This window comes from Miniopterus natalensis, chromosome 12 (genome assembly GCF_054644295.1).
Source record: "Miniopterus natalensis isolate mMinNat1 chromosome 12, mMinNat1.hap1, whole genome shotgun sequence".
Taxonomy (NCBI): domain Eukaryota; kingdom Metazoa; phylum Chordata; class Mammalia; order Chiroptera; family Miniopteridae; genus Miniopterus; species Miniopterus natalensis.
The window spans coordinates 48,671,036-48,697,765 of record NC_142092.1 but is presented as its reverse complement, the minus strand read 5'-3'; the positions used below and the strand labels follow the sequence as shown (position 1 = coordinate 48,697,765).

Sequence of the window (26,730 nt, the reverse complement as noted above, 5' to 3'; positions counted from 1 at the left end):
CAGTGCCTGAAGGACTCCTGGAGGCAGAACAGCCCCCGAGGTTAGGAGCACAGGCTTCCCAAGCAGCGGCCTGTGACTTCCATCCCTGTTATGCTGCTTTGAGCCTCTCGGGAGAGTGTGGTCAAGAGCGACTGCGGGCTCGCTTCAGAGCCTGTGCGGCGCTCCCGTGTTGCTGCGTTTGAGCAGGCTAGTCACCACCATTTCCCAAACAAACGTTAGCTTTCCTTCCTTTGCGTGCAGAGTTATTATTTTAAACCTACTCGGCTTTCCCACTGCTTTCGCCTCAGTTTTCTCCTCTGTGAAATGGGAGAGTGACAGTTGTGTCATTTTGGTGGTACAGATTAAATGAGGTGAACATAAAAAGGGCTTAGCAGGGGTCCAGCCCACAGCAGACAATTGGTAAGTGTTACTTCTATTATTGTTGTTATCATGATCAGCAGGGAGCATTTTGCCACAGCAGAGGTTCCACGGAGCGGGGAGGAGAGGTCGGGTGGAAAAGGGGTCAGCTGGTTGGGCAGGAAGGGGGTTGGAGGGGAGGCACAGGCGCTGGTATTGTTGGGAGGGAGTGACGAGAGACGGACCAGAGGTGCTGTCTGGCCTGCAGTGGCGGGTCATTGGAGCTGTGGAGTTTCTGGGAACTTTCTCCTGCCCAGGCTTTCTCTATATTTACTGTTTGCCTGGCTACAGAGTATACAGGCAGATGAGCTCAGGCTCGGAGGGGAAAACCCCATTAAAAAAATCAAAACAGCAATTTGTACCACTTTTAGAACTTGTGCCTGAGGAGCTAAGAAGTCTTTGTAATAAATTATTAATTCAGGGTGGTATTGTAATGATTTCCCCCTATCAACAAGCAAGTTAATATTTCCGTGTTGGTGCAGAAGGCTGGAGGCCTGTGCATGTATGACCTGGGGGGGAGGAAGGGTTTCGGGTGGTCGGAGAGGATAGGATTCTCGGATCTCCTAGATTTGTCTCGAAGGAAGAAGGGGGTATTCAAGCCTAGACTCCCATACTGCTGAGCTTGTGAAGGGGCCTCCTGGGAGGAAGGGCTGGGACTGCCAGTGCCTGTGACTGTGCTCTCAGGGACGCCTGCCACTCCCCCTCACACTCAGCCTGTCTGGGGACTCAGGCAGCACTACGTTGGCCATAGGGTAAGGTGGTTCAGAGTAAGGGCTGGAACATGGTGCCTGCACCTGTTGGCTTTCTGATCTAATCAAGTCACCCAGCCTCACTATGCCTCAGTTTCCCCATCCACAAGAGCAAGATGGGGGTGCTAGCGTGCCCCTCTCAGAGCTGGTGTAAAGGTCGAAGGGGAGGGTCATGTGTGTAAGCTCTTGGCGCAGGGGAACACTCAGTAGATGGTATTTGTCACTCTTTCCACCCTCAGAGAATGCCTGAATGGTGCAGACAAGCTCCTGCCCACGGAGCTTAGGCTCTGGGGCTGAACGGGAAGTGGGTAGGGAGGTGGATGAATAAGGGGGTGCCAGGTGGAGAAGACCAAGAGCAGAAGCCTGGAGGCCTGTGCATGTATGACCTGGGGGGGAGGAGGAGTTTCGGGTGGTCGGAGTGTGAGGGTTGATGGCTCTGGAAAGCCTGTTTACACACACACACACACACACACACACACACACACACACACACACACACACACACACACACACACCGGCCGGTCTGGCTCAGTGGTGAGAACATCCGCCCCAGGACTGAAGGGTCCCGGGTTCGATTCCAGCCAAGGGCACGTACCTCGGTTGCAGGCTGGACGCAACCAATCGATGTATTTCTCTCACACTGATGTTTTTGTCTCTCTCTCCCTTCCACTTCTCTCTGAAAAGCAATGGAAGACATAGCCATGGGTGAGGATTTAAAAAAAAAGAAAAAATACACACACCACACACACACACACACACACACACACACACACACACGGTGCAGGATGATGCAATGTAATATAGCAACACGTAATGTAACAATATCATATCTAGACAGTGCATACTGGTAAATATTTTATTCGTATTATTCATAACATTGATGCGATAACAAACACTTCCAGGTTGGTGTTGAGGAAACTGGCTCTAGCCAGTGTGGTCAGTGTGGCTCAGTGGTTAGAGTGTCAGCCCAGACATGGAAGGATTGTGGATTCAGTTCCTGGTCAAGGGCACACACCTGGGTTGCAGGTTCGATCCCCAGCCCCAGTCAGGTTGTGTGTGGGAGGCAACCAATCGATGTGTCTCTCTCATCAATGCTTCTCTCTCTCTTCCCCCCTCCCCCTCCCTTCCACACTCTCTAAAATTCAATGGAGAAAATATCCGTGGGTGCGGATTAACATAAAAGAAGATGAGGAAACTGAGGGGACGATACTTGATACCCAACATCGATTTGTTGTTTCACTTATCTATGCATTCGTTTGGGTGAGTCCTGCATGTGCCCTGACTAGGGGTTGAACCCACGACCTTGGCATATTGGGATGACACTCTAACCAGCCGAGCTACCTAGCCAGGTTTAAAATTTTTTACATTACATTTGGCTGGCAAGACTCATGCAGTAGGTTTGGTTATCCAGTGTGATCTTCATCGTCTTTTAAACCTCAGTGCTCATTACTTTTGGTTGCTGGAGTGTGAGGATTGCGTCTGGAGCTTTTGGGAAGGGAGCATTGCTTCCCTATGGGACGCTCTTAGGAACAGGTGTAATAATTTATACAGATTGTTCTTACAAATTCATTTATGAATAGAATTTGGGTGTCAAATGATAGCGTATGGCCCTGGCCGGTGTTCTCAGTGGTTAGAGCATCACCCTGAGCACCGAAGGGTCATGGGTTCAATTCCTAGTCAAGAGCATGTACTTGGGTTGCAGGTTCACTCCCTGACCCCGGTTGGGGCGAGTGCGGGAGGCAATCAGTAGATGTGTCTCTCTCACATTGATGTTTCTCTCTCTCCCTCTCCTTCCCTCCCTTCTACTCTCTCTGAAAAAGCAATGGAAAAACTATCCTCAGGCGAGGATTAAAAAAAAATTACAGCATATGGAATAAGTCTGGAGCATCCTCTGCTATCTGTGACCTGGGGGCTGCACTGCAGATTCTCTTGCTACTAACCTTTCTTGGCCTCTGATCCTCTTCAGAATAGATATTTGGGATTTGTAAAAAAGTAACCATTTCCTTCCTGTTTTGGCCCTGGTCATGGCTGATTCCTCATTTATTCCTTGTGGTTTGAAAAGTCAGGAGCTAAGAAGCAGAAAGTGGGCCACAGGGCTTTCAAATTCTGTTGGGGACCTGCCTGTCAGTAAATAAGTTGCCTCAAGTGTCTCCCGGGGACGCCTCACAGCTACCATTGAATCCTAATATCCTACAATGGACGTTAAGGGCCCAGGTGAGCCTGTGGCCTATCACCAGCACCTGGTTTTCTCTTCCATTACCCTGGAGTCAGAAGAAACCTGCATCTGTGCTGGGGTGTGTGGGGGGAAGGCAGAACAACCTGAAAATGTTTACATACAACGATGAAAGATGAACCTTCAGTGCCTTGGAGCAGCTCAGCTACAGGAAAAACCTTATGGGAGGGCCTGACATTGGCTATTAGATCCCATAATATGGCAGATTTGGGGTAATAATCTCTAGCTGTTTCAACCTGGCGTATGTGGGCCCACGTTCTGGCTGGTTCTGGGAAAGTTTATTTTCCAAGCTCTATGAACTGAGCTCAACTGCTTGGATTTCTCTAGGTCTTGAATTGGTTCCCAGTAACAGTTACCTGATTTAACAACTCAGGCTGGCCACCTGTGTGCCAAGAGACACACACAGGAATGCTGAGGGCAGCTCTGCTCATCACTGCAGAGCTCCCAAAGCTCAGGGGAGGTTGGGTGGGCCTCCTCTGCGAGCCTTCTGATAGAGCAGCACACGTTTCCGTCACACTTTTTTAAAAAAACTTGATTCTTTTGGGGAATGATATGTGTGTTGCATCCTGGCATAAATAACTCGAAGTTGGATACTCTCCAGTTCATGACCATGCCGTTTTATAATAATAGAGTGTTTACGCTCTGCCAACACTGTGTATTAACTCATTTATCCCTCAACAGCCTTGTGAGGTGGGGACATTTATTATTTTAATTTTACAGATGAGGAAACTGAGGAACAAAATGCCTAAGTAACTTTTCCAAGGCCCCACAGCTGGTGAGTGGTGGTGCTGAGATTTGAAGACCAGCTCTTTTACCTCATTCAAGGGATAGCCAGCTGATCCAATTTGCCAGAAAGAATGACTGTGGGCCAAGTATTCTAAAACTTGAAAAATCTAAAAGAAAGTTCCTATTTTTAGGACCTGTTTCCCAGGTTTGAACAGATTTATAAATAGCAATCCATTTTAACAAGCTACTTGATTTGGTTATCTTGACATAGGTTTCATCTTAGAAGGTACCGGAAGTAGCACTGATCAGAACTAGTTGTCCAAAGGGAGTTTTATTTCCTTTGTTTTCTAATGACAGAGATGGGAGTGTGGCTACACCTGCCCCAGGCATCTTCTGGGACATAACCCTTGTGACAGTGCTAAATGGAGGAGAAATCTGAGTCTCCATCATCTAGAGATCTGTATGTTGGCGTGGGTCCAAAACAATTTTCTAAGGAGATTCTGTCCCTGCTGGCAGGTAGTTGCTCCACTCACCTCTGTGAGGCTTCACGCTCCATCCCTGTCAGACATCCTCAGTGTTCGCAAGAGGGTGTCAGCGCCCCTCCCGGCTGGGTCTGCGCTTAACTGTGGGCACAGAGTAGCTTCCCTCTTGCCACTTGTTAGGCATCAAAATGCTTCCCGTTGTTATAAGTTTGGCTCAGAGAAGTGATATTTAGGGAGGATTGCTTGGAGAACATATAATCTGCGAGTCTTCTATTTATCCTAAAATTATTCCCAAATAAAGTCATTTAATGGGGTAACCACCCATATAGTCCCCTTAGAGTTACTTTTACTGAGTTGTACTTTGAGGGTGATGCCTGAACCTGCATGAGGGACACCCTAAGGAACAACGTGTGGCAGTCATCCCTAGGTCTGAAGGACAGTCACGGTTTCTCTGCTTGCTCTTTAGGGAGGGCCTGAGAGTACCCTGCCTGGTCCAAGAGTCAGCAGGAGAACCTGTGAGTGAGGGACAGTCTGCAACTTATGGACTTTGTGAAGTAACGCACCAGGTTTCTCTTCTCCAGCTTGCCCCAAAGAGGGCCAGATGTGGTCTCTTCTGTAGAAGTTCATAAGCCTCTAGCCCCGATCTTGGCCCTGAGGGTGCGGAGAGCACAGTGTTTGAGACTGTGGGCTCTGGAGCCAGACTGCCTGGGCTCGGTCCCAACTCCATTGCCTACCAGCTGCGTGGTCTTTGGCAGGTTACTGGGCCCAGCTAAGTAAGCCTCAGTTTCTTCATCTACAGGATGGAGTAATGAGTGCTTGCCTTACAGGGTTGTGTGAGATTTAAGTGAGGGTTCCTGTGCAGTGCAAAGCCATGAAGCAGCTGAGAGCCAGAGAAATGGAGCCTGTCCCTTTCCTCCTTTCAACTGCCAGGTGTCACTTTTCCAGAGACCTGAGCTCTGCCTGGAGCTATGGGCCTGGCGTAGGACGGTCTCAGTCCTTCCCCTGAGCTGAGGAGTGGGGCAGCGTCCTAGGCAGGTGATTACATGAATTCGTGTATCCGGCTGCCAGCCGCTGAGCACGCTGCCTGGGAGACTTGTGCCCGACATGCTGGGTGACGCAGAGGTACACAGGGTCCTGTGGGGCCCAGGGGCACAGCTTTAGCCCTTGTCAAGTCCAGGCAGCATGTGCTCATTGCTGCTTAACTGAGCAACACTCTTAGTTTTATTCAAAAAATTATAATAGGTAGTACATGTGAATGGTAAAAATTTTAGACAATACCAAATGTATACAGTGAAAAGTAAGTCTTCCTCTTACGCCTTTCTCTCAGCTTCCCAGTTCTCCTCTGGGGAGGCAGCGACCATTACCAGTTTCTTCTGTATTCTTTAGAGATTTACATACAATACTTCAGTGAGGGTAAGGTATCGTGTGTATAAGTGTACTTCAATATATATATGTATGTGTATATATATGTGTATGTGTATGTATATCTCCCCCTTTTAACAGCTACATAGTATTCCATTACATTAGTTGCTTCCAATCTTTTTCTTTTCTTTTTAAAAAATATATCTTTATTGATTTCAGAGAGAGGAAGGAAGAGGGAGAGAGAGAAATAGAAACATCAGTGATGAGAGAGTCATTGATCTGCTGCCTCCTGCACGCCCCCGACTGGGGATCGAGCCCGCAACCTGGGCATGTGCCCTGACGGGGAATCGAACCATGATCTCCTGGATCCTAGGCTGAGCTGTGCCTGGCTGGGCCAATCTTTTTCTTTTTCAAAAAAGGCTGCAGTGAGCATCTTTATTTGTGCACATGTGGGGTTATACCTGCAGGATAAATTCCCAGAAGTGGAATGGCTGGGTCAGTGTATAGGCATTGTGAATTTTGAAAGATAGACCCCTGCTCTCCAAAGAGGTTCATCTCAGGAAGTGGGAAAACATAGTTCCCCAGTCTGCCCACACAATGTATTATCAGTCTCTTGACTCATTGCTGATTTGAAAGATAAAAATTTATACATGGTGATTTTAATTTGCTTTTCTCTTATAGGAGTGAGGTCTGCTTTTTTTTTTTTAACATACACTTTTTATTTGGGAATAATTTTAAATTTACAGAAAAACTGCAAAGATAATACAGAGAGTTCCTACACACCGCTCACCCAGTTTCCCCCATTGTTAACATCTTATGTAACAAATGGACAGTTTTGACTAAGAAACTAAGAAAGAAACTCAGAAACCGACATTGGTATAATACTAATAGCTAAACTGTAGATTTTATTTGGCTTTTGAGTAAAGCTTTCACATTTTGGTGAAGGTGAGGTCATGTATAAACTGAAGGAGGCCTTGCAGGTGCCACAGCCTCCCACGAGGCTGTGCAGGCCCGTGATTTACATCGTTCCCAGGGCAGCACAGCCTCGATGGAGAAGTGACTGCTCTTTCTCTTGGGAGAGAAATGCTGCTGTTGTTTAATCACTTATAGGCCCTTTATTGCTGATCCATCGGCATTTTCTTAGCTTTTGGTTTTCCAATAGAGGGAATAGCACTTGCCAAGACACAGTGGTATGAAACTTTATCAACTTACATCAGTCTCTTTTCTCCCTCCCAGGGCCAGCACTGTGGCTGCTTTGGTGTATGTCCTGCCAGACCATTTTCTGGGAAGCACAAACTTTTCAGGGTGCAGCCAGATTTAGAGTTTACTGGGCATTTTCACTCTTATCACTCACAGATCGGCGATACTAGCGCTTCTGTGCCAGTTCTTGCCTTAATTCCCCCTGGGCCTGGGCCTGGGCCTGGGCCTGGGCCTGTGTCTGGCTCACCTTAACCTTTTTTCAGGCTCTTCTCATGCACTCACTACCTGGGCCCAGGTTCTTCTCATTGCGTTTCTTTCAGGATATTACTTGAGCTTTTAGGAGATTTCTGCTGGGAGGCACTGCTCTGGGTATAGCAAGGTACAGAGCAGATAAAAATAGAAAATAGCTCTCCTTTGGGAGCTTCCAATCTCCTGGAACAAAGATGGTTTCTGATCTGAGGCCTGGGTGCTTCTCCAGGTCCAGTTCTGACCCTCCCTGTGCTGGGCTCTGACCCTCCTGCCCTCTTGTCGTTTGCTTGCCAGTGACGCATTCTGGTGTCTGTTCATGTTTCCCTGTGAAGACCTGCCCTCCTCCTCCAGCGGCCCAGGGATGCTGTGGGCTCAGGGCAGGTCCCTGGCCGTCCCCGGGGAACCTCGGCCTGCGTGATTTACCACGCCTCGCCGTGCCACATGTCTTTAAAATTACAGTGCCCATTTCCTGCTGAAATAATTTCCACAAAGAGTGGCTCCTATTACCGCGAGAGGCGTGCAGACGTCATGATTTATTATTATTTATGGTCCCAAGGCCTTGTTTATGCAAGACGGGTGAGGTGCGTGCGATAGAAATGCCATTATGCAAATGACATTGAATGTCCTTACTGCGCCTAAATAATTTTTGTGTTGGACGATTAAACCTCATCTGTTATTGATATGGGCTGCAGTTGGGCTATTACAGAGTCCCAACAGTACTTACTCCCAGTAATGGGAAAATTGAGAGAGAGAGACCAACACAATTGCCTCAAGTGGGCCGTGAGGGTCTGGAAGGACTAGGACATCTCGGGGGCCGCGCGGAGGGAGCCTGCAGGCCCCTCTGGATAAATAAGCGAGGCAGCGCCCGGCAGTAAATTAAGGCTCCGGTTTGAGTGGGTGCCTTGGAGGATTTGCGGCCTTCCAGTGGTGTGATTTAGCTGTCTGATTTAGTCTGGGGACTGGGCAGCCCCACCCTGAGTTCCAGGATGTGCGTGCTGAGGGAGCTGCCAGCCTGGAGGGCAAGGTGCAGGGCTGAGGTGGCCGCTGAGGACTCTGGGCGTCCAATCTGCTGTGCCAGCCCCACGGCCACCCGCCGGCCCGCGCGCTCACTCTCGCCCCGGATCTCTCTCTCCTTTGCTCTCTCTTTTTTTTGACACAGCTGTGAAGTCCCATTTTGATCAGTGTTGATAGCTTATGAATTCCAAAATTGACAAAATTTACAGAAAAATGAGGATAATCCATCTTCCTTAGCGGCCTGTCAGGAGCTGGCCATACTTCATAATCTCCAATTACAGATGCTATTTTCCGACATTTACATGCAGATATTAGAAGCAAATGAAAATGAGAAACAAAGAGAGAATGGAAATGCAGCTATTTATATGTATAAAAGACAAACAGGTAGATTCGAAACATTTAGATTGGATTTGGGGTCCCTTTAGGAGGCTGGAAAGAGACAGCCTTGAGCGCGTGGGGTTTCAGAATAGAATGTTAGGCACGTGGTCCCACCAGGCCTGCCCATGGGCTGGCAGTTTGGGTTAAAAAAGGGTCAGCTCTGCTGGAACAGCTGGGCGATGCTTGATTTGGGTGGGGGCATGTAGGGCATCCTCCAGGGCTTAGGGGTCTCTGGGGATCGCCCAGAGCTCATGCTAAACCATTAAGTCCACACATATTTCACCAATGAGTAAGTTTAGAACCTTCATTTAAAAAATTTTTTTTAAATGGTGTATGTGTGTCAGGGAGGCAGAAAACGCGACTGGAGTCAGCTCTCCAAAGCAAATATCAAAAAGTTGACACATTCTGAGGACCAATAAACTGCCCCCGAGGAGAGGATGTGGGGCTTGTCAGAAGGGCTCTGGCCAGGTGCACAGCGAGTTGCATCAGTAAACTTTTAAAACGGGATGTAAATAATAAAATCAATAGGGGAAGAAGGAATTCTGATATACGGATCATTCGCCTCCTTTACCAGGCTAATCTGGCTGAGAGAGGAGGGTCTGGGAGGAGGCTTTGTAATGAAAATGTTCTTCCCATAAAATTGAAGGGAGAACAGCCTTGTTGCCCTTGCAGCTGTATGTGGCACTGGCTTCTGGAAAGCAGGGATATTAATTAGCACTGCTTTGGATTAAACTCTCCCAACCATGTCGGATGGTACGATTTTTTCTCTTTGTGAGCTTGATACCAGTAGCAAGGAGAAGTCTGCTTGGGTTTTTCCAGCTTACTATTATTACTGAACTTTTCTTTTATTTGGGGATCAAATCTCTTCCTCTCCTGGAAATGAAAATGAGATATTTCAGGATTTTCCTGGACAGCTGGGCAGAAAGAGGCTGTTTTGTTGGAGCAGGCAGAGGAGGTGGAGATGGTTGGATGGGGAGATAGGACTTCTCTGCCTTTGACTCGAAAGCTTTTGTTTATTTGTGTGAAGTCTCTTTCTAGCCAGCAGGTTTATATTATTTGAGGTTTGATTTGTGGGAGAGAGGTGAAGGAAATAAAACCAGGAGGCTAAATTTAACGTGTGTATGTCTGTGTGTGTGTGTATGAGAGAGAAAAAGGGATTGTTAAAAATCAAACCCAAACCAAACTGTCACAAGTGTGTTTGTTTACATGTCCAATCTCAAGATCAGTGGCTTGCTTGTTTAAGTAAATTATAGGTGTTAGCACAAAGAATGATTATTATGGATTGTTTCCAGGTACGAAATGCAAGATTCATGGAATTGACACCTAATTGCAAAATGCAAATATGTTTTCAGAATTTAAAAGCAAGGGCTCTTAAGTCAAGTTAACCTGGATAAAAAAGTGGTTAAACAGAAACACTGTTGTTACTGTGCCAGTTTTTCCTCTGTTATTTACATTAGCTAAAATTTGGGCTTACAAAGAATAACTAAAACCCTAAAACCTAAGCCTACTGTCACCTTTCTTTAATTTCTGATCTTTCGAAAAGCCAGAATGTTTCCTTCAGTAAAGAACACGGTGCCTGGACCAAGCCAACAGTCCTTAATGATGTCACATGTTTTCATTTACTTTTCTGTTATTTCCCAGGAATGTTAAGATTAATTGCTAATGTTGACAAGAATCTGAGCATGACTGTCCTCTGAGTTAATCATAGAGGCTGTGACCTGAGTCTAAGTGGGGAAAATAAGGGATAAAGTTGACATCTCTGACTAAACCCGTCTGTAAACATTTCCTACAGGAAGTTGCTCCTGAGCCAGGGGCAGGTGGCAAGGAAGGGAAAGGGCCCTCAGAGTGGAGGAACGGCCCTGCCACGGGTCAGAGCAGTAGGTGTCTGTAGACATCACAAAGCATATGAAAGTGCGCCTGGCCTGGCAGTGGGCATTCCTCTCTCTGGGCCCCGGTGCCTCATCACAGGGGACTTCAGAATCACAGTAAGGAACACAGCCTTTGGGATCAGACGGCGCCTGAATCTAGTAGCATCCCTCTCCACAGCTTCTTCAGCTGCTCTGCCCTCGGTATGCTCATCTGCACTGGGAGGGGTCAGTGACTCTGGCAGAGAGCTGGTGCAGAGTGGTGTGGAAGACCTCGGACTTGGAGTCACAGTGCCGGGGGTGATCAGACATTATTTTGGCCCCTTGTGTCTCGTTTTTATCATCTGTAAAAGGGGAATCATAATACTTATAGGGTGGTTGTAAGGATTAAATGAATTAATGTGTTTTAACACCTAGAACTGGTGTGGGTGGTGTGGGGTAAGCATCCAGGAAGGGCAAGGGATTCTGACTGTTACTCTGTTATGTGAGCTTTAAGGTGAGAGCTGGTGGAGTCTCCCAAATTGCAAACCCAGGAGTCAGAAGTAGCTACAGGAGGCCTGGCCTTCTCAGCCTTCCTTTTCTGTGCTCCCCTGGCACAGTTTCTGTTTGCCCCAGCAAACTTTGGTGACAAAGTGGGTACTCCCTCCCAAGGATGCTTGTTTGCCTTTGCAGAATATTGCCTATTAGCAAGTTCTTTCTCATGGGGAGCTGAAGGGGCAGGGAGGTGGCCTTTGACCTGAGGTGGCGGGGGGCAAGAGAGGACACATGTGTGTCACCACTCAGAAGCAGCAGGGTGGAGATGGTGGAGGTGAGGAGGGGTGGTCAGGCCCACCTCTCTGCCCCCACCCTATTATCTTACAGTACAGAGGGAGGTCTTTGCATGCATGGCCCCACGTAACCTTTCTGTCCCCCCAAAGCTGGGGAGTCTGTTCAAAAGAAAGTAAATTCTGAGCATCCTGGGGTGCCCCTTGCACTCCTACACCAGGTTAGGATAGAGGGGCCTCCCTTGGTAGCCAAGAGGCCTGCATTCCTTTGGGGGTAATGGGACTCCCTGCCCTTCTCCCTTCCTAGCCCTGTAACAGGATGGGGCAACCAGGCCACACCATGGACCTTCTGGAAGAAACCTGTGGCATTTGGTGCCTGAGACAGAGCTTGCTTTGTTTTGAAACTCCCCCTCCTCTTCTCCACATCAGGATCTGCAGCTGCTCTTCACACACACGGGCAGAGCCTGAGCGGACCCTGAGCTCCCACACAGGCCGTCCTCTCCCTCTCCCCCTCGTGGCTTCCCCCCACTGCATCTTCTTATCATTCAGGAGCCTTGGCTCTCGTGCTCCAAGCCTGGTCATTTCCTCTCCTGTGTTTGGGAAGACAAGTACAAGAGCCGGAATGCTCTGAGCCCAGGGCTGCCTTCTAGTCCTGCTCTTGTTGCAGATTTCTCAAGGTTCAGGGCGGCCCTGGAGTCCTTCGCTCCTTCTCTGTCCCTCACCAAGCCCCAGGCAGATAGGTCCTGCCCAGGCCTGCTGGTGGGACCCGGCTTCAAACAGGAAGGGATGCTGCCCATAGGAGACTCCTCATCTCAAAGGGAGAGCCGACATGGTACCAAATGACCAGAATAAAGTAGCATGGGACAAATGCCCTAAACAGAGTGTGAGGAAAATGCCACGGGAATTCAGAGGAGGAAATGATTTATTTCAACCAAAGAGACTTAGGAAAGCAGCCAGGAAGAGATGGTATTTGAACTGGGCCTTAGAGGACAAGGGTTTAGACTGGGTGAGGCTGGGAAAACAGCGTGAGCAAAGGCTTTGGGTGGAGGGACCTGGGCACTCGAGTGCTGTGTGTGTGGTGTGGTTACAGTAGAGGGCAGTGTTTGGAAGTGGGTAGATCCGAGTGGGAAAAATAGGTTGGGATTTGGATTGGGGCCTGCGTGGCAGCGAGGAACCAGGGAGGGTTTATAAGCACAGAGCATTCTGGTTTGCGAATAGCACACTGGTTAGGGGTGAGAGAAAGCGTAAAAAAAATCGCATGCAAAATCACTTTCCGTTTCTAATGAACTTGTAGTGAGCTCTGCATGGACCGTGAGAACAGCATGAGTCAGCCAGGTGATGAAACCTCAGTGAAGGCAGAAGCGAGCTTGTCATGCCCCCAGCTAGGGGACACAGAACGAGGAGGGCAGGACTGGAGCCCTTGCACTGAATGCCGGTGGGGACAGTGCTGACACCTGTGGCTTGGGAGGACATTTGTTGGAACTGGATCCCAGAGGGCACACCCAAGACAAACATGCAGAGGCCTAAAAGGCAGATTGAGCACTTTCTCACGGCCAGAGCTGTATGGCCGTGGAGTGGCTGCCTCAGGAAGTAGTGAGTTCCCCATCACTGGTGAGTTTCAAGCATCATATAAAGATCAACCCCCATAACCCCTGAGCTCCTTTGAGCCCTGAGATCTGGGCTCATCGAGATTCTCTAAGTGGCTGAGGGTGGGGTAGGGAAGTGGGGGGGTCTCCTATTTAGTCATTGCTGGAAAAGTTTCTCCCAGACAGAAACCACAATATCTGGTTTTAGTCTCCTCCCCTGGGCTTCCCCTGCTATTCCTCACCACCTGGGAGTGTGTTTGGGGCTGTGCTGGAGGGATGCCTGGCAAGCTAGAAACAGAATAGGGAGAGATGAGTCAGTTAAAGTTTGCAAATCTCTTCTTGGAAGCCCCATGCTTCCACTGCAAACCATTTGACTCAGGCATGGGCACAATTCTGGAGAGCCAAATGAATAAAGGGTATGTCTTTCATGCTTATGGTACTTTCTGATGAATAAAAGCACCCTGAGATCACCTATCCTCTCAGTGACCCTGGGAAACACCTCTGGTGCTATTGGCAGAACCAGGCCGTCGTACCTGTCCCAGTTCACTTGGTTCCACAGGCATGTATATCACATCTGTTCAGAGCTGCGCACTGGGCCAGGAACTGCTGTCGCAAAGATGAGGAAGACACAGCCCCATCGTCATGAAGTTCACACTCTAGTTACGGGATAAGAGCCTTGAACAATTAAGTGCACAATGAAAGTGCTAAGTGCAATGAGAGAGATACGCCCACTTAGATGTCCTAGGAACACAGAGGAGAGGAAATCAGAGAAGGCTTCCTGGAAGTAGGAGGCCATTCAGAATCCTTGGCAATTCTCCCCCCCCCCCCCCCCCCGTTAATATTAACAGCAGCACCCTGTAGATTATGGAGTACTTTTGCAAGCATCATTCATAGTTTTCATTTGGCAAACATTTTTTTTCAAGTTTAATTCATCTTTATTAAATTTAGTAAGGATGGAATGCTAAAACCTTATTTTTTGTTTTTGTTTTTTTTACTCTTTTTAAAAATTAAATTTTTTATTTTGAGGTAATTGTAGATTCGTATGCAGTTGTAACAAATAATACAGAGGGGTCCCATATGCCCTTATTCAGTTTCCCCGAGTGATAGCATCTTGCAAAATGATAGTACAATATCACTGGGATACTGGCGTTGATAGACTCAAGATGTACCGCAGCTCCATCACCGCAGGATCCATCCGATTGCGTTTTTCAGCATTTTTAAAGTGTTTTTATATGTCTGGCCCCAAGAACTAAAAAAATGAGGACTTGGCATTCTTATCACCCTTTTGTGCCTTCTCACAAACTCGTGAGGTAGGTCATACATCCCTCGCTACAGGGATGTATGAAGTGCCTGGCCTAGTTCCACAGAGCGTGAACTTGGCCGTGTCAGACTTGAACCCTGTCCTCCTGGCCCCAGGGCTGGTGGGCTTCCTCAGCCACCCTCCTCCCCTGATGGCTGCAGGCGCCTGGATTCAGGGCCTGGGTAAAATGGGCAAAATCTTCACCAACCCACAGAGTGTAGCCTAAGCCTGGCCTCAGCCATATGAGGCAGAAACCATTCTGCATGCTGGGGACCCCACCTGGGTGGGGCACAGACCCCGATGAAGCCTCAGAACCAGAGAGGCCCTGACAGTTCTAGTCCATCTCCCTCATTTGACAGATGGAGTCACTGAGGCCGAGAGAGGAGTGGGATCTGCCCAGGTCTCCAGGCTCCCCATCAACCATCATAATCCATCGTAATCGAGACAGAACCATTTCCTAACGTACACTCAGCAGGTGCAGTTTTTGTGTCCCCAGCTTTAAAAAGTGTGGGCCCTTCCTCCTCCTTGCTTCCGATTCAGAGCCCTCTCTGAGCTGGAGGAGTAGAGTTTGCTCTGTGGCCTGAGAGCTTCACGGAGAGGACGCGCCACCACCGGCCCTCTGTAAGAGGCTGAGCTTTACCTCAGGGTTGGCAGTGAAGACTTCTCCAGATTCACTTCTGAGACGATGGCCCAGCACTGAGCGTGCAGCTGGCACACCTTGGCTCCCCCTCTGAGCTCTGTCTCTGCGGCTGCCTCCGCCCCAGGGTTCCCAAGGTCATGATGGACCTGCAAGGGGTTTGCAGACTGGAAAGTGCTGGGCACACGAGACAACTTAGGCCTCTTGTGTTTGGATCCATGGAATCCCTGAGATGGAGGGATAATGGCCTTGAAAAGAGCAAATGCCTGGCTGTCCTCGGTCTCCTGGGTCCTCTCATTATTCCACAGGTATTTGTTGGATAGCTGATGGATGCTGGCAAGTGGTGCCACGAGTCAAATACATGCTGTTTGGATTTTTTGACTTTAATTATGGAGAATTTCAAAAGTAGATGGAATAGTCTAAGCACCCTTACCCAGATTCAACGGTATTGACTCATCATGCTAGTCTTGTTTCATTGATACTCTTACACTCCCCACACTCTGCCTTATTTTTTAATAGCTTTATTGAAGTAAAATTTTTATACCATAAAATTGACTCATTTAAAGCATGCAAGTCAGTGATTGGTGACTTACAGGGTTGTGCCACCAACACCACAGTCTAGTTTTAGAACAGTTCCATCCCTCCCCAAAGATCCCTCATGTGGGTTTATAGTGATCCAGCTTCCACCCAGCTCCAGCTCACCCCTGCTCTGCTTTCTGTGTCTGTCGATTTACCACTTCTGGGCATTCTGTTTATATCTGGCTTCTTTCACTTAGCGTGCTTTTGAGGTTAATCCAGTATATAACATGCCTCAGTACCTTGTTCCCTTTTATTGTTGTCTAGTATTCTATTGCATAAATATGCCACTTTTAAAAATTGATTTTAGAGAGACAGGAAGCAAGTGGAGGGGAGAGAGAAAAACATGGATGTGAGAGAGAAACATCCATCTGTATGTACCCTGACCTGGGATTGAACCCTTGACCTAGGTATGTGCTCTGACTGTGAATTAAACCTGAAACCTTTCCATGCATGAGATGATGCCAAGCCAACTGAGCCACACTGGCCAGGGTGATATACCATTTTGTTAACCCCACTTTAGTGTGAAGTCAAATCCAGACATCGCAACTCTTCATCTGTAAATATTTCACAATGACTCTGTAAAAGATGAGGCCTTACAAAGCATAACCATGATACCATTATTACACCTCACAAGTTAGAAAATTCTATAATGTCATCAGAGATTACATTTCCAAGCGATGTGTACATTTCCGAGTGTTTCATTATGCCATAATATTTTTTACGGTTGTATTTGTTACAGTTTGTTTGTTGGAATCGCGGTCCACGTTGTGATTGACTGATGCGTCTCCAAGTTTTCTCCAGCCTACAGGACCTCCTCCCCCTCTCCTTTCTTGCCTTGGTTTCCATCTGCTTAAGAGGGCATCTCTGCTTTGTCATGTGGCCAGCTGTAGAGGCAGAGAGCACCAGCGGTGACAGGAGACTCAGAGAGCAAGTGCAAGTCCTCAGACAGACGGGGAGGCAGAGGCCAGTGAAGGGAGAGGCCTGCCGCAGAGGGGTCTGGAGGCCTCGGGGTCCTGCCTTCTCAATCTCAGGTCACCAGGCCAGGCCCCGGGGACATGCCTCTCCTACTCCAGCATTCCTCCTCCTCTGGGTAGGCGTGTAGGTAGGCAGGTGTCTGGTCCCTCCGGATGGGAGTGGTTGGCCTGGCTCTGGCCCAGCTCCCAAGGGTCACCTGCGGCCCCTCAGTGAGCCAGAGGAGCTCAGCAGGTGATGGGGAAGCCTCGTGGCCCAAGGCGGCCAGCTGAGGCAGCCAGCCCTGCAGCCTTGCCCCCTGCGCTGCCCTCCTGCGTGCCGCCCTCCTTCTCACGTGTCTGTGTTTCTTCTCTCCTCCATGCTATGGCAGTGGTGCCCCGTGCTGATGAGACAATACTTGGTGCAGCCCCAGGCAGTCCTTTTCCAGGTAATTTCCTAGGGACCCAAATGACACCCAGCATACACTTTCCTGGGGCACGTGCCTCCTTGAGTCCCTTCTGGGATCCTTAACCCTTACTGGTGCTTAGTTTCCAAAGCGCTGCCCTTCTCTTCCTCCCTCAGATCTCACCATCGCCCTGGCAAGCAGGCTGCAAGGGGTTAGTCTTAAATCCCATTTTATTAATGAGGAAAATGAGGCTCAGAGAGCTCACCTGGCCTGCTTAAGGTCACACAGGTCACGAAGAGGTAGAGCTGAGGCAAGAACCCCATCTGATGGCTCCTGGTTTACTGTTCTTTCTACCAAGGGGTCAAAAGATTGAAATGCTACAGATAAAAATGAGCTAAGGAAGCCTATTCCTTCCCCATATCTCTGTTTTTTCTGGTTGGGAAGGATAACCCTGAGTATCCTTCTAGCTCAGGCATCTGGAGCACAGTGTCTGTGAGGAGGGTGTGCATCCCTGGTGGTCTTAACCTTGAGGTCCCACAGGAGTCTGTGGCAGTAGGCAGAGAAGTTTTATCCCAATTGGTTGCATTGGAGTGGACAGTCTGTGAACTGCTGGCCTCAGTTTATTTCTCTTCCTGGGTCATAGTCAAAGACAGCAACAGGGGGCCCTGATGGAAAGGGAGCAGAAACCCAAAATGACATCCTAAGACAGAACACCAAAAACTCAGAGAAGTAGGAATGTGGAACACAGCTACTGCCTGCGACTGTCAATGGCCGGAGGGTGGGGAGAGGGGGGCGATTTGTTCACAAGTGCATGGGTGCACCAACACATGCATGAGTGCCCGTGTGCAGCCCCAGGGTTTCTGCACCCTGCTGTTCAGCCCTTAGCTTCCAGTAATCAGGAAAGAGGCACCTATAATAATGCCTTCTCTCCTCTCTTCTCTTTCTCTCTCCTGATCTTTCTTCCCATCTTTCTTTTTCTGTTACCCTTTCTACCTCTCCCAGCCTCCACTTTCACAAAGAACTTGAGGTGTCTTGCAAAATAAACAATTACAGGTATCTAAGTTAAGTTAAGGATGAAAAAAAGTTAAGAAATTATGTAGAGGAAAGGGGAAGATCATTGCACCAGGTGCCAACAATGATGTAGTTGTAGCAGTTGAGCACTGAATTTGACTGAGCTTCCTGGCAGCCAAAGCAAAGAGGGATATGTAGCAGTTTCCAGTGTTCCTGTTGTTTAATCAGAGACAACTAACCATTAATTAGGAGAAACTGGTAATGAACTATAAGACAGGTTGACATGGAATTTGAATATTCTAGTGAACATGTCTGGAGGGGTGTTAAAAAAAAGTTCTTTATATGGCTTCCCTTTCATTGTCTCTCACCAATGTTGATGCCTGATATTATTCCATCACAGAGCAGTAAAGCACTTCTCCTGGGGCTTATAATGCTATACAAGGGACATTATTTTCTGGTCATCAATGAGAAGTAGAGGCAGAAAGCTAGCGTATTGCTTGGAACTGTGGTGGAAGTACTCCCTAGTTAATCTTTGAATGTTGTGGCAAATGTCATGCTAATGGACCACACATTCATTCAATAAACATTTAGGGGGCCGTAGGGATGTTTCAAGTTCCATGCTTTCAAGGCAACCTAGAGGGAGACAGACAAACATTTTATCTGATGGGATAATGGAGGCCTGTGCGAAACACAATCAAGTATGGAAGCACAGATAAGGGAGTTAGGACTTCTTTGTAGGAGTGTGGGGCCCAGGGATGGCTTCACGGAGGAGGTGGCATTTGAGCTGGGTCTTGTAGGAGTTCACTAAGTGTATGAGTGCGATGGGCCCTCCAGGCAGAGGAAGACTGTGCCTGGAGCAGCTGCGGAGCTGCCCATGTGGCGAAGTTCCAGGGAGCCCAGGATACTGGCGAGAATGCAGTTGCCTTTAAAAATCACAGGCGGTTCAGAGGGACAGCCAGTGATGAGACTCAGGGAATAGTCACACACCACAACGAAATGACAGCAGCCCCGGACTCAGGCAGGAGCAGAGTAAGAGCTTGGGGGTCCCACCAAAGACGAGAGAATGGGCCCCGCGCAGCCCTGTGAGGTGACAGTGGTGGGAGCCCCAGATAGGAAAGGGCGGGGAGGGCCGACTTCCAAGTCCTGCCGGCCCTGCGCCCCAGCTCTTTCGGGAAGTTCGCTTTACCTCCTGGCAGCCAGTGGTGGTCGGGCAACTGGATTTTGGGGCCTTCCACCGCATGTGTAACACAAGTTGAAGATTTTGTATCTTGAAATGATGATCCAGACCCAACTGTTGAAGTGATTGGACAAACTCTGATAGTGAATTTGTTGACAAAAACAAAATCAAATAGAAAAAAGGCCCTTCTATGTGGACATTAAAGAAATTAAAAGGCAGGATGTCTCCACTGGCCACACTCTTGTAATTTTCTTAACCCCGGGATAGCTCTGCTTTTCTTGGGGAAATAGCGGCTTTCTCTTGCAGACCCAGATGTCCGGCCTGGAGTCTAGGAAGGGGAAAGGTCGGCAGTGGGTGGGGAGGGTGTAGGGGTGCCGGCTCTTGGCTGAGATGCGGTCTCGCCCTCCAAAGACTCCGTCTAGGAAAAGACCATTATCCGAGGCATTTTGATCTCCAGTCTTTGCACATAGCAATGAACTGAAAGAGCTATTCCTGGCGAGCTTTCCTTCCAAGATTTATCTTAGCAAATGAGGAGGCTATCGCCAAGACCAAGTTGCATTCTATGTTTGCGGGATGAAGTCTAGACAGTGACCTTTTCCCTACAGTTCCCTGCTGCATGGAATGAAGACTTTGCTGGTTGTGACCTATAGCAAGAAATATATTTTCATCTTCACCTAGTACATGCATATCCACTTATCTGTGAAACGAAGATTCACAAACAGAATCTATGTTTGAGACCCTTGGATATTTCCTGTTCCAGTCCATGCTAATTTCATTTTTTAAAATGTTGGTCTTAGAAAATTGATTTCCTATCTCTTAAAGGGTCAGGGCATACTTGGTATGAAAATAATTAGGGCAATTGTCAAGACTGTGGAGTCAGATGGACCCGGTTTGAATACTGGCTCTGGCACCCAGAAGCTGTGCGACTTTAGGGAAGCCACTTCCCCTCTCTAGTAGAAGGCTCAGTTTCTTCATTTGTAAAATGGCAATGACATAGAAATTCCTGCATGGAGGGACAGTGAGGAATAAATGGGACGATACAGGTCAAGCTCCTCCACAGAGTGATTGATAAATGTGAGCTTTTGACGTGGTTGTGAATATTATGCCCTGGCACCACTTGTTGGAGTCAACAGCGCCAAGGCAGGACTCTTGGGGAGTGGCAGTCAGGAAGGACTTCCCAGTGGGGGCGGTATTAGAGCAGGGCGGCAGGGTGATGGGGACCCGCTGCTGTCCTCATGGTGACCGAGAGCCCTGTGAGAGCATACCAGGGCCACTTGTTCCCTTTTCCGTGAAGGACAGACTTGTTCCCAAGGTTTTTGGCCAGGCCTAGAGCCCACCACATTAGACGCTTTTGCCTTTCACATTTAGGTCTCTAATGCACCCGGAATTGATTTTTGTGTCTGGTGTAAAGTAAAGATCCAATTTCTTTTCCCCACCTTGTTTCTGAATGGATAAAGGGTTGCCCTGCTGTGTTTATTAGAGCCACCCTTCGCGGATTTGTACCTCACCTCTCATACATCAGGGTTCCACGTGTGCACGGGTCAGTGTCCGGGCTCGCTTCTGTTTCCTTGGTCTCTCCTGCTGTCCCTGTGCAGCCCCCCGCTGTCTTAATTCCTGAGCTTGATACTGGTTCCTGATGTGTGGGAGGCATGTCCCTAACTTGTGCTTCTCCCTTGGAAGCGCCTGGGCTGGCTTCAGGCCTGTGCTCCTCCCTGCATTTCAGAAGCAGCCTTTGCTGGAGACGATTGAAGGACCCTGGGAGCGCTGGACAAGCTGTCCTCAGTGAGACTCCAGCTCAGGTGCTGTTCCTACAGCACCTCCTGGACTCACAGCTGCCACCCTCCCTGGTTGGCATTTGAGCTGCCCAGGAAGCACTTTCCAATTCATTTGCAGAGAAAAGCACCAGGAACGTGCCTGAGCGGACTCTGCTGGAGTCCCCCAGTTTCCCTCCCTGCGGCTCAGTCCTCGATATCCTACCCAGAGTCCTTTCAGAAGACTGCTTGCTTCCCTGTCCCTATCTGCCAAGAACATAATTCTGGACAAACAGGGACATGTCTTCCATCGACAATGCCAGGGTCCTGGAGGGAAGTCCTGCACCAGAGTTTGGCATGCACAGCTAAACTCTTTGGCTTAGGTGTTCGCAAATATTTGCTTTCCCTGAAAACAGGCTGGGGGTTGGGTGGGAGAAAGAAACCTGTCACTCATGCTTATAATTTAGTCTGTTCTTGAATGGGAAGACCCAGGTGGCATCTTTGTCGCCTTCTCTGGAGACCATTCTGACGATAGCTTGGATGCCAAGGAAATGACTCATGGCGAGCTCTGCTTTCCTGACACAGCTTAAAGGCAGGAGCGTGACTCGAGGGCCAGATACACATGGTTGGCGTGGACTTGGTAAATCAGACGAATGCGCCTTGAAGTTTTTAACATACAGGTGTTTATATGCTCCCAGAATTCCCAAACACTCGCTGAACTGTTGGTTTGATGTATTGGATTTAGGGTAACAGGTTATGGGGAACCATCCCCTGCACTGGGACACACTGGGCTTGGCCTTGGGTAAAGCCCTCCTCCCCTTGGGCCTCAGTTTACTCATCTGTGAAATGAGGGTTTGGATTGGATGATATCCCAAGTTTCCCTTAACCTTGTCTCTGCAACTCTGCGCCCGTGGTTTAAGAGCACAGAATCAGAAGCCTTTCCTTACAGCCTCTTGGCAACAAGACTCTTACTTCTGCCTTGTTTTGGTTGCTGATGTCTCCCTCCCGCATTGAAGATGATGGTTGTCTCTGGTGGCTGGGGCTGGGCGAGGGGAGCCTGCAGGCCACAGAGAAGCTGGGTTTGAGCTCTTGTGGAGCTGCCCTGAACTACCCACCTCTTCTCCTGGACATGGTCTTGTTCTGTTGAGCTGACTCTGCCCTCTCAACACCTGGGCATTCGTGAGCCCCCTGGAAGCCTTGGCACTGGCATGGCAGCCCAGCTAGGTGGCTGAGCCCAGGATGTGGCAGTGGCATTTGGCTTGGGTGCTTTGGAGTTTCGATGCTGAGACGTCTCTGTTTTGTTTTCTCTTTTAGACCCCTGAGTATTCAGCCATGGCCTCGCTGGCTGGAGGGCTGGACGACATGAAGGCCAACCTGACCAGCCCCACCCCTGCCGATATCGGGAGCAGCGTGCCTGGGCCGCAGACCTATCCCATTGTGACAGGTGAGGGCACTTGGGGTGTGGGGGGGAAAGGTGGGGAGAGAAAGAGAAAGAGAAGGAGGGACGGGAGAGATTGAGGATGCCTGTGGTGGAAAGAATGGCTTCTTGGTGCTTTTGGACCTGACTGGTCATTTTTGTTTTGGTGAGGTTATGAGGTCCTGGATCAGGTCAGGCAGCAGGCTGCTGGGGCCAGGGGTTGTGGCTGCGCTGCTGTAGATTGCTCTGATGAAGCCGAAGGAGAGCAAATGCCACATGGACTGTGGGCTGGGAGAGGTGGCAGGGAAGCCTCGTCTCAAGGGGGCCTGGTGATTTCAGGATCCCCTGTGTCGGGGTCCGAGTGTTCAAAGGCCTGGGATTTATTCCCCTCATGAGATGGGCAGCCCTGGTCGGTTCCAGCCTCCTGGCAGATCGTTGTTGGCATTTCAGATTTCCAGGCAGAGGTCGAGTCAAGAAGGGCAGGAGGTTTAGGCTGAAGGTGCTTGGTGTATGCAAAGCAGCTGCCTTTCTGGAAGGCCCAGGGCTGGCCCCTTTAGCTGTCAGTGTAAAGATGAAGAGCTTGGGCCCTGGAGGCCCACTGCTGGGTTTGAACTTGTCATTCACTAGCTGTGTAATCTTGAGTAAGTTATATAAGAATTATGGACTGTGTTTTTGTTTTTTTGTCTCTAAAATGAGAATGGTGATAGCACCTACATCATAGTTTTGTAAGGATTAATGCATTAATGCAGACAAGGTGCTTAGACTTTTGTCTAGCATATGCAGTACCCAATACATGTTGCTATTATTTCTCAGAGGCCTCTCGTGGTGGCTGGTGACTGCTGGGATTGCTGCTGCAGAAGGGGCTGGACAGGAGGGTACCCAGACAGATACCCCTCCCTGCTCCCGTAGCCCTGGGATGGACTCAGCTGCCAGCTCTGGGAGGTTGTCCAACCTGGCAGGCAGGAGGCAGTCTCAGATACTGTACAGACAGACAGACAGTGGGGACTGCCGGTGGCACTTGGGCCAGAGCTTTTAGGTCCAGCCTGAGGTAGCAGGATGTCCCTGTAGGCTGGTAGGCAGGACTCAGTGATTGGTGACAGAGACAGCTGAGAAAAAAATAAATCACTGGGATGTTTGGGCCTATTGGATCCATACCTCACTTTCTATATCAAAATAAATTCCAAGTTGATCAAACTTTAAATGTAAAAAAATAAAACCATAATAAAACTAGAAAAAAAGGAGGGACATTTTTTATAATCTTAGAGTGGAGAAGGCCTTTTAAAACCTGTTCCAAATACAAAAGACAAAGAAAGTCATTTATGTTATGACTGTTTACATGTAAATCTTTTGTATGTATGGAAAAAGACAAAGAACCAAATTGGAGGAAAAAAGTAGAACACAGATGGCAAAAGGCTAATTCCCTTAATATCTAAAGAGCTTTTAGATATGAATAAGAAAAAAAATCAGTGGAAAAATATATAATGAATATAAATATGAAATTCATTGAAAAATGTGACTGTCCAACAGCATATGAAAAGATATGCACCTGACTCATAATTTTAAAGTTGTAAATTAAGACAATCATGAGACACTTTAAAAAAACCTATTAGCTTATCTAAAATTGAAATGTTTCTTGAGGTCCAGTGTTAGAGAGGGTATAAGGAATAGATATTTTCATATTCTGTTACAAGTGTATAAATCAGGGCAATTTTTTTTTTGGAGGGAAATTTGGCAGTATCTATCAAAATTTTAATGCACATACGTACCCTCTAACCTAGAACTTTTATATGTACATTTACAACTTTATCTCACAGGTTTATTCACACAGATGTACAGTGATATACATCCGTATATTAACTACAGAATTATTTATAATGGCAAACAACAGTGTCTATGAATAAGAACTGATTAAATAACTAATGGCTTCTTCACACAGCAAAATGCTATGACACCAGTGAAAAGAACTAGGTGGAGCTATCTGTGCTGACATGAATAAATGTTCAAGAGATATTTTTAAGCAGAGAAACAGTTTGTAGGATAATGTTTTAAGTATGATCCCAGAGGCACAGACACACACGTGCAGGTCAGAGGCTTGTATGTGAGGATTCACAGATCCCGGTCCCCCCCTGCTTCATGGGCCCGTGGTGCTGCGCTCAGGGGGGCTTCTCTGCCGAGTCCCACCCAGGGTCCCCCGGGGCAGCAGATACTAACGGTGCCTCTTTACTCTCCTGTAATTAAGTTCATAACAATAGAGCTTATTTTCAGATCTGATTTAAAATAAAATACAAATAATACCTTAACTATGAGAGGAAGGAGAAAGAAAGTGAAATTGCTTATAGTTAAATGCTGTGTGCTTTGAAAAGTAAACACTCCATGTGTCTGACTGCGAGACCTAAGGAAGTAGCCCGGGGCTTGCTCCATGCCCAGAATCGCCGTGAATGCAACAGCCCTGAGCACAGACTTAGGCAGGAGTGGGGACGTGGGACTCATACTGACTCACCGGGAACCTGACTTTGCCAGTAGGCGAGCAACTCTTGGCAAAGCTCCAGGTAAAACAAGGTACACGCTTTGGCCAGCTTACACGGTAGTTGCACTCCTAGGAAATTCAGTGTATAGTAAGACCATGGAAACGTCAAGTTCACATTTGTATGTAAACGAAGTTCAGTTCTGGATTCAAATAATTACAAACAGATTTTTCACGTACCAAGACATGACAATAGTGTAGAAGGAAGGAAAACTATTGCTCGGGACTGTTCCACTGTAACCAATAATGCCCCTCAATCATGTAAAAGCCCCCACAAATTTTTAAAACAGCTTCTAGGCGGCAGTTGCTGACCCCACTGTGAAGTGTGAGAACGCCTTGAAGGAACGCTCCCAAGAGCTGCCAGGGTAGCGTGGGCCTCCTGTCATCACGCGGCCTTCATTGAATCCCACCTGTGGTAGTGGAGGTGCTGGCACAGTTCTGAACTCTTCAGGGGAGAGCTTGAATCGCCCAGCCCCAGGCCTTACCGTCGCCCGCAGCTGGACTATGAGCCCAACCCAGGGCCCTAGCTGGGGCGCGCCAGCCTGGGTCTGGGGGAGAGGGTTGGGCAGGTGACCTCCGCGCTGCTCCTTCCCAGAGCTCACACTCTGAGCTGACTAAGGAGGATCTCATTAGAGAGCGAGTCGATTTCACTCAGTCATTTATATGCCGCATTAAATATTAAGTGAAACCCCTGCTCTACCAGCCAGGGCCACGGTTCAGAAACTGCTCACCATTTGCAAACCAGTGACATGGCCAGCGGATTCCTGAACCGTCAGCAGTTTGGGCCCATCCCGATTGGGGCTAATTATCTGCGGGCGTGCCCTGCCTCCCAGGGAGGGCAGTAAAGGGCAGGGCAATCTTGCCCCCAGCTGGGCCCACCCAACCCTTTATCTGAGAGAACAAAGGAACGGGGCAGCCCGTGTCCTTGCTGGCTCCTTCCCCTGAAGACCACCTCTCTGCATCAGCTGATTGGAATGGCAGGGAGAGACTGAGGGAGGCTTCCTCTGGTCGAAAAGCTTGGGAAGTACTGGTGGATGACCCAGGCCCTGGGGTCTGAGGCTCCCCCTGGGCACTGTCCCCCCTAAGTAAGAGAGACCACACATGGGCAGCAGATGAACACCCACAAAGACAGACAGATTGACTGCCAAGTCTCTAAGACCACCAGCTCTGATTTGCTGTATCTGATTGGCACTAGCCTCCATGCCCAAGTCCCCCTTTGGATGTTTGGAGCCTCAGGACCCCAAACTTGGATGCTCAAGAAAGTCCATTCTCTTCTGCCTTTTTCTTCTAAGCAATAGCTGAGGGCTGGAGGAAAGGGCTCTAGACCAGGATCAGAGGAACGTGTTTAAGTCTCTCTCTGCCACCTAAACTGTCCTGTTCGGCAAATAGATTGTCCTCTCTGAGCCTCAGTTTTCCTAACTACAAAATGGGCATGGCAATTTCTACCCCACCTGACTCCTTTGGCTGTTTCTAGGATATAATGGGACAGTAGGGTTATAGGGTTTGAGAGCCACCAAGGGGGCATCTGAGTATGTGTGGGCAGTTGTGGGACAAGATCTAGAGGGGTCTGGGACCCCAGTGTTGGCACGTCCTGATCACAGACAGGCAGGATGGGAGGATCATGTGGTCTAACTGCTCATTTCACAGCTGTAGAGAGCCAGGTCCAAAGAGGGCAGGTGAACTCAAGGCTATCTCCAGTGAGTTAGAGCTGGAACTGGAGCTCACCCAGGGCCCTGGCCCCCACAGCCTGCTGCTGTTATGTGGTCGGATGGACTAAGGAATTCCAGTTTAAATTTCCAAAAGACATTTCTTCTAGCACATAATTGAGACTGTCCACAGGAGATCCAGGCTGTCTAGTTGGAAGCCCAGCTGGGTGACCTTGCGCAACTCTAGCCTCCATGCCCAAGACCCCCATTTGCAGAATGGGGCTCCCAGTCAAACTTCCTCCCAGGCTTCCTTCGAAGATTACAGGC

At 48.6% G+C, this 26,730-nt stretch overlaps 1 protein-coding gene across 2 annotated transcripts in view; it reads left to right on the top strand.

The window, feature by feature from the left end:
• The window catches only part of PAX5 (paired box 5), a 144,567-nt gene that overhangs the window by 62,932 nt on the left and 54,905 nt on the right, over positions 1–26,730 (top strand). The window contains exons 8-9 of one of the 2 annotated variants that reach the window (XM_087823209.1): positions 16,863–16,919; positions 22,131–22,260. In XM_087823209.1, the coding sequence (XP_087679335.1) occupies positions 16,863–16,919; positions 22,131–22,260 (187 nt within the window). The remainder of the gene's footprint in view (positions 1–16,862; positions 16,920–22,130; positions 22,261–26,730) is intronic. The other variant, XM_087823210.1, reaches the window with a different exon arrangement.